This window comes from Nannospalax galili, unplaced genomic scaffold (assembly GCF_000622305.1).
Source record: "Nannospalax galili isolate Female #2095 unplaced genomic scaffold, S.galili_v1.0 scaffold140, whole genome shotgun sequence".
Lineage (NCBI taxonomy): Eukaryota > Metazoa > Chordata > Mammalia > Rodentia > Spalacidae > Nannospalax > Nannospalax galili.
The window spans coordinates 15,520,444-15,528,878 of record NW_008352267.1 but is presented as its reverse complement, the minus strand read 5'-3'; the positions used below and the strand labels follow the sequence as shown (position 1 = coordinate 15,528,878).

The window sequence follows — 8,435 nt, the reverse complement described above, 5'->3', positions numbered from 1 at the left end:
GGGGGAGGGAGGGGGGAGGGAAGAAGAGACAAGGAAGATACTCATGACTCTGACTTCCACATGCATGCACACAAACATGCACACACAACTGTATGAACACATGTCTATGCACATACACATCAACTTACTGGATTATGATCAGCACTTCATTAAATAAAAATTGTTTGAAAGCCATTGATTGGCACCTTAGACTGGCCAAGGCGTGGGGCTACTTCTACCTGGCAGCAACATAGGTCACTTGGTTTTCTTTTGGCCTCAGTTTCTTGTTTGTAGAATGAAAGTAGGAAGAAGTTGGACAATGATTTCTAACCTTTCTAGCTTTAGCATTCTATGTATTTGTGAGCCTTTGAACTAGGGAAGCCCTTGATGTGACTTTCCTTTTTAAAATATTTATTTATTTATTTTTATTTTACATGTATGAGTGCTTTGCCTGTGTGTATGTAAATACATTTGTGTTGTGCAATACCTGTGGAGGACAGAAGAGGGCATCAGATCTCCTGGAACCGGAGTTAAAGACGGTTGTTAGCCACCACCTGGATGCTGGGAACTGATCCTGGGTCCTCTGCAAGAATAGTCAGTGCTCTTAACTGCTGAACTATCTTTCCAGACCCCTGAATGTGGGTTTCTAATTGTGCTATTTGGGGTAGTCTGTTCCCAGAGACCACTTAGGGAAGTTAGAAACTTCAGGAATGCCTAACCTAGGAAAAAGAAGAGTGGAACTGAACCGTGGTTCTCTTCTTCCCTTTTTCGTAGCAAAGTCTTTACTTTTTGGGGGAACGGCGAACAGATAAAACTAGCAGCTCTAAATTTCAAGGAATAGAAACTCCTTCTCAGGTAAGGGTTCTTTTTCAGAGGGGCGTCTTCGGGCGCGGGGGGCGGGGGGCGGGTAGGGTTAGCAGTTGTCATTTGGTTTCATTTTCCACTCCTCCGGTCTGGTGGTCAGGCGCTAGTGCTTGGGTGCCCTGGAACAGTCCTTGCTCCCTTTTCTGAGGCCAGATGCCCCACCTCAGATGCTGCCTGTGCTTGGCAAGCCTTGTCATCTCCCCAGAATGTTCTACTTTCTATTTTGTATTTGTTACTGTTGATAGAATTCAGGAATTGATTACTCTCCCAAAGTGGGGTGATCTAATACCTCAAGTTCCAGATCTGTAATTATCATCTAAAGCCCACTAGCCACAGACTTCCATGAAAGAGGAATTGAGTCATTTCCGGACCCCTTCTGGAACAAATGAGCATCTCAACCCTTGCAGAACAGCACTAGGGCCAATGCTGGATGATCCCCCTGTGTGCCAGTGTGTGCCTGTGTGTGTGTGCCTCTGTGTGTCTGTGTTGGGGGGAGGAGGGGGAGATTATATTTCAGAGGAGAATGAAAAGGAGGAAGAAATATTTTGGAAAAATTCTATTATGAGCCAGGAATGATAGCTCACACTTGTAATCCTAACACTCAGGAGGCTAAGTGAGGCAGGAGGATCTCAATTTTGAGACTAACCTAATCATGACAAGACTCTGTCTCCCAAAATCTTGTTATAATGCAGACACTATTGTAGTTTTATATATGCCACATTTAATTCTTAAAATAACCATGTGAAATATATGCTATTTCCTCTTTTCCTTTCAAAAATTAGCTATGGAATTTCCCAAACATAATATTCTGTCACTTTTTATTGCTATGGCAAATATCTTAGAAAAGTATTCAAAGGTGAGAAAGATTTATTTTGGCTCACAGTTTTGGAAGTTTTTGTTCATGGTCACTGGTCCTATTTCTTTGGGCCTGAGGGAGTTGCTCACTTTTCAGTAGCCAGGAAGAAGAGTCAGAAGTAGCAGGGACAGGATACATCCTTCAAAGGCATACCTCATTGACCGAAACAGCTCACCACATCTCAGCAATGCTATCAGATTATAAATCATCAATGGATTAATCTGTTGAAGTCAGAGCCCTCATAATGCAAGCACCACTCAAAGGACCCAGTACTGAATACTGTTCCATTGGTTGTTAAGCCTTCAATATGAGTCTATCAGTGTGTGTGTGTGTGTGTGTGTGTATTGTGTGACATCAAACTATAACACATACACAAAAGCAGAGAAAAATCGTATAATAGACTACTTTGGAGCATCATCCCGCTGCAGAGCCACTTCAGCCATCATCAGTGTGTCACTCATTCTGAGGCCATTCTCCTCAAACCCCTCAACAGCATTCTCCATTCTTTCCCTAAACCTGGTTATTTTGAAGGAGTTCCCAGCAAAAGGATGTTTCTCTTAAAAACACCGTAATCCATTTATCAAACTAACAATGCAAGGACTCAGCTGCAGGTTGGAGAGGTATTGGTAAAGTCACAGGACAGAGTGCCCTCTGTTGAGTGGTACTTCTTACACAGCATCACATCCTGCCCACACAACATCACAGCCTGCCTGCCCCTCCTGTGGACCATTCTGCTGGCCACATTACATCCACTTCAGGGCTAAGAACTTTTAGAATCCTTTCTTATGGCTGTCATTTCCTTTTATGAAACTAATTTTTTAGGCTAGCACATGAAATAATCGCTTTCATTATGGCATCTTCACACATGTTATATTTTGTTCTCATTCATTCTCCTCCCCCACTGCCTTTACCCATGACCTATCACCCTTTGGCTGGTTCCCTTCATTCCCCCAGCTAGTACCCCTTTCTCCCTCTGCATTCGTATTACACATATTCCACTGTCCGCTCCCTGTCCTCCTTCCCTTAAGAGCTCTTTCTCCTCTCCCATGATCTCCTTTCTAGTTTCATTATCTATATCTGTATGTATATCTATACATATGTACATATAAATACATGCACTTATTTAATTTTAATTTTTAATCTATGTTCTACGTAAAGAGAAAGTATGCCAGACTCAGATAAGCTTTTTCCTCCCTCCCTCCTTCCCTCCCTCCCTCCCTCCCGTCCTTCATGCCTTCCTTCCTCCTTTCTTTCCTCCTTTCTTTTCTTAGCGTGTACTGCATGCATTTGTGCATGTGGGGGACACAGGAAGACACTGTATGTCTTCCTCTATTTATCTCTAGCTTATTGCCCTGAGATGGAGTCTCTCACTGAACCAGAAACTCGCTGTTTGGGCTATGCTGCCCAGCAAGTGAGCTCTGGGGATTTTACTTTTTCCATTCTCCAATGCTGGTATTACAGGCATACACCCGGAGCCATATCTATTTTTTTCTTGTCCTTTTGAGACAGGGTCTCCCTGTAGCCCCAGCTGTTCTGGAACTCACTATGTAGACCAGGCTGGCCTCGAACTCAGAAAGATCCGCCTGCCTCTGCCTCCCAAGTGCTGGGATTAAAGGCATGAGCCACCACGCCTGAGTTTTTGTTTTGTTTTGTTTTTCAAAAAAACATGGGTTCTATAGTTTCAAGGTCAGGTCCTCATGCTTACATAGCAAGTGCTGTTACCCACTGAACAATCTCCCCAGCCCCAACTTTCATTTCTTTAAAAAAAATTAATTTATTATTGTTATTGTGTGTGCTTGGGTGTGGGCACACATTTGTGTAGAGGTCAGAGGATAGCTTTTGGGAGTCTGTTCTCTCCCTCCACCATGATTCTGGGGATTACAATAGGTCATCAGGCTTGTGCAGAAATTGCTTTTATCCACTGAGACATCTCGCTGACCCTCAATTTTCATTTCTAATAGGAAGTAAGACAGTGATTTTTATTAGCACTTCCCAGTTGGTTCAACACCAGAGTGTTTCAACACCTTGAGGAAAGATCCAAGGAAAGTCCTTGTGAGCAGCTTGCCATAGGGGAAAGCATAGGACCCAGAGAACTCCAAGGCTTCCTTATAGAAACGATTGAAAACACGGACGAAGAAGCTCTAGTCTGAAGAGACAGAAGAATATGTGATCTCCTAGCATATGGATGTTTCCTTTAGAGACTTCACATACACCATTCCTCTATGACAAAGCTACTCTCCAACAAACTAGAATTTGCCCCTCTAACACAATCATAAGTTTCGACCTCCATATTGAAATGTTGGGGCTATTTTGGTGTTTGTTCTCAATAGCTATCTTTCAAGCATGAACAGGGATTTGGAATGTAGCTGATTTGGTAAAGTGCTTGCCACTCAAGCATGAGAACCTAAGTTCAGGTCCCCAGCACCCATGTAAAAGGTCTGGTGCTAGAATTCTGTAACCTCAGCACTGGGGGAGGAGGATAGCCAGAGACAGGTGAATCCCCAGAGCTCACTGGCCAGCAGTCTAGCCACATGAATAAGCTCCAGGTATGGTGAGAGACCCTGTGTCAAAAAATAAAATGAAGGGGCTGGAGAGATGGTTCAGTGGATAAGAGCACTGACTACTCTTGCAGAGGACCCAGGTTCAGGTCCCAGCACCCATATGGTGGCTAACAACTGTACATAACTCCAGTTACAGGGGAATCTGATACCCTCTTCTGATCTCCGTGGGAACTGCACAACATGGGTGCATTTACACACAAGTAGGCAATACTCTCATACACATAAAATTAAAGAAATAATCAATAAAATCTTTAGAAAAATAAAAATAAAATGCAGAATGATAAGGATGACACGCAGTACACAACTCTGGCCTCCACATGTGCACCCACTTGAACATGTGCACATACTCAAACACATACATACACTACAAACCACACTCTCAAAACCAACAGCATGAACAGCCCATTTGCAAAAACTGGGTCCTTTCATGTTACTTCAGCATAGTGCCAAGTTCAGCATTTTTTTCTCATGATAGATTCTGTCATGAAGCAACATACATAACAATGTCTGGTTATGTAATAGTACCCTACAAATGTTTCCTCATCTTCTTAGCTATCCTTGACAAGCTCTTTGCGGGCAGAGAGGAGGGGGATTAGGAATGCCATGTCGACGTTAGGCTTTTCATCTCCACTTAAATGGGGCTTCTGTTGCTTTGCAGAATAGATATGTTGGATATTTTGAAAAACTGAAAATTTGCTACCAATGGACTCTCCCTCCAAGAAAAGTCCTTATGATAGAAAGATTCCTTATTTATTCTATTCATGGTAAGTGCTTTATTTAGAACTGAAGGGTTGGGCGTGAGGATCAATTTTCCCATGTTTGGGGGGCGGGTTTATGCATAGATAACCAACCACTTTCTGATTGGATTTAAGACACACTCCACAAGATATTGTGATCTTTAATAAGTGTATCTTTTTTATTTTATTCAGGTGTTGGAAAAGGCAATGGAAGTGATCTGCAAGTACAAGTAATAACATGGCAGGAGACTATCTTTTCCTGTTTTTCTTCCAAAAACTGTGTGGTAAGAGAAAGTATATGAACTGAAAATTCTGCTGTTATTTTTTTGTTGTTTATGTTTGTGTGTGTATGTGTGAGGAGTATATTCCTCTGTGTTTGTGTGTATATACATATATGACCCAGGCATCAATGTGGGATGCCTTTTTCAATCACTCTCCACCTCATGTTTTTGAGGCTAGATCTCTCACTGAACCTGGAGATTGCTGATTCAGCAAGACCAGGGGTCTTCCTCTCTCGTCATCCTCAACACTAGGATTACAGGCAGATGCTACCACACCCCGGTTTTTTACGTGGGTGCAGAGGATCCACACTTAGGGTCCCGTACTTGCACAGCAGGCTCTTTACAAGCTGAGACATCTTCCCGGCCACTAGTGTGTATTTTAAAGCTCAATACCAAACTAGCATGTCGATTTTCCCAAACCACCCACACCACAAAGTGGTGCCTTGTTGCTGTCTGATTACGTCCAACTTGGTGGTGCTTGGTTTGAATTCAGACTACAGCGTGGTTTACTTCATTGTTCAAAATGGTTTTTGCAAGGCACTTTCTTTGAACTTCAGTTCAGTGTTGCTTTCTCTTTCAATTCCCTCAGAAATGCTGAATATGTTCCAAGGATTCTGTCACGTTTTAAAATTTATGCTATGTTCAAATTTGTGTATTTTTTGCCCTTTTTTTTGGTCTTTTTGAGACAGGGTCTGTCTCCCTGTAGCCCCAGCTGTCCTGGAACTCACTATGTAGAGCAGGCTGGCCTTGAACTCACAGAGATCTGCCTGCCTCTGCCTCCCAAGTGCTGGGATTAATTATCTTGTTCTTAGTCACTTTTTCAAATAGAAAACTACCTAGACGCTTATGAAGATGCACATTCCTAGATTGCACTCCCAAAATGTGATTCAGGAATAGGCCCAGAAAGCTGTGTCCTTGGCTATTTTTAACTAATATGTTTTGTGAACTGGCATCCTGAGAAACAGTGAGTTTATGAACTAGAGAGAAACCTAAAGCAGCAGGTCCAGGAGGCAATGTTAAGATAACATGTTGAGGATTTGAGGGTTACCTGGCTGTGACATCTGTCAGCCCATTGATCGCCAGGGTTGATTCGATTGATCTGGCTGGCTAGGCAGCTGTCCCCTTCTTCCTTCAACGGTCCATGTGTGCCCCTCCTGTAGCTGCACACTCAGTCAGTTGAAGAGGAGGACCAGTCAAGGGCATAAAAAGTAGCTGCACTCCCCTGCTAGAACCTGCAGACAAGCTCTCAAGATAGTATGTCAAAAAATGCCTCGGAGAGTAGGACTTCTCTGAAACAATAAGAAAGTTTCCTTCATGGAGTTAAGAAAATAAACTTACAGAATTCCTTCCCAGGTTCTTCTTTCAAGTTCTTTTCTTACCAACATTGTTCCCTGTAACCATATGATTCTTGTTTGTGTTTGTTTGTTTTAGGCCTCCCCTAGCTGAGGGCATTCACCCAGACCTGATTCTGGACTTCCTGTTCTTATCTTTGCAAACACTCTATTCTTGGTTGTGCTCAAGCAATTCCTCTTCTTTAAACCATGATTTGTTCTTTTATTCATGTATAGATCCTTATGAGCACACATTGCATGGTAGAAGCACAGGCTGTAATGTGGGCATTCTCTACCCCAATAATTCAAACACCTTAGGCAATCCTGATTTATCAAGTTGGGTTTTCCAGAAATTTCCTTCTACAAATGATACCAGTACTCTTTCTCAGATTTTAAACTTTGATATTGACTTTGATTCTTTCTTTGCTGTGGTCCCTAAAACCAATTATTTGTGGCTTTCTGTTTCTTATACCCTGGGAATTTCTCTTCATCTTCCCCTCCCGTATGCCTCCTCTGTTACTACGTGCTCCAGGTCCTGTTTACCTGTATCTAGGTTTCTACAGTAGTGTCCTTACCATGTGTTTCTCCCTAGATGATGGAGTGTATGAAGTCCTATGATGTACATCCTGAAATACTGCTTTCGGTATAAGTAGAGAAGCTATAAGTAGAGAGGAAGATTTGCACTGGGTCCATGGTCAGAGCTAGTAGCTGTCTTTGGCTCGACTTTCTTTTCTTTTTCTTTGTTCATTTCTTTGCTTGTTTCTCTCTTTTTGAGTAGCATATGTATGTGTGCTTGTGAGTTTCTGTGAACCACATGTATGACTGTTGCCTGTAGAGCCTGGAACAGGGCATCAGATCCTCTGGAACTGGAGTTCTAGATGGTTGTGAACCCCTTGTGGGTGCTAGGAACCAAATCTGAGTCCTCTGCAAGAACAATAAGTGCTCTTAACTGCTGAGCCATCTTTCTAGCCCCTCAATGTTCTTATCTGTAAAATAAAAATCATGTCTTAGGCTAGGGATATAACTCATTTGGCAAAGTGCTTGCTTAGCATGTACAAAGTCCAGTCCTGGATTTGGTGGCACATAACTGTAATCCCAGAACTCAGGAGGGAGAGGCAGGAAGGTCATCCTCAGCTACATAATGATTTATAGGCTAGCCTGGCCTACATTGCAATCTTGTTTCAAAAAAGGGGGGAGCCTCACATCTCAAGTGTTATGAGAATTAGATACTGTATATGAAGTCACTTGTAAACCATAAATTACTAAATCAATGTTACATATTATAATTATGTAACATAGGAAACGCCGCACTATATTCTTAGCATCTTTTAACTCCTGTTTTCTTGGCTCTTGGGCTCTCAAGGTAAGACACCCTACATTACTGCCAATAATTTATAACAGACTTTAAAACAAAGGAGGTTTTACTTGCCTTTGAATTTATAAATAATATGATAGTGCTTATTGATCTAATATTGCCTTATGAAAAATGAGACATACTTGAACTTGTTTCCATCAGTAATTGACCCACAGACTATCAGTGTAGAATAGGTCATCCCTCTGTCTGTGGGGGCACAACTTTTTCTACTTCATGTTGCTGATCTTTCCCACCATGTATGGACTATTCTTCATTTGTCCAAATCATTCCATGTAAACTCAAGTCCTAGTTCCTCAGGGAAGCTTTTCTATGTGACTGCTCCCATACAGCATCTCCACGGTATATACATCACGTTCAGTCTCCATTGCACAACTTGACAATCATATGTCACTCTAGCATCTCTCCTTATGTAGGAAACTCCCTGAACAGACAGAATCTTACTTTGTATTTT

General features: G+C 42.1%; 1 protein-coding gene across 1 annotated transcript in view; it reads left to right on the top strand.

Annotated features, from left to right (window-relative positions):
- Nucleotides 1-8,435, top strand: part of LOC103746864 (phosphatidylinositol 3,4,5-trisphosphate 3-phosphatase TPTE2-like) — an 80,475-nt gene that overhangs the window by 55,741 nt on the left and 16,299 nt on the right. Inside the window, exons 11-13 of the mRNA XM_008849145.1 lie at nt 754-834; nt 4,919-5,024; nt 5,190-5,281. Of these exons, the coding sequence (XP_008847367.1) occupies nt 754-834; nt 4,919-5,024; nt 5,190-5,281 (279 nt within the window). The remainder of the gene's footprint in view (nt 1-753; nt 835-4,918; nt 5,025-5,189; nt 5,282-8,435) is intronic.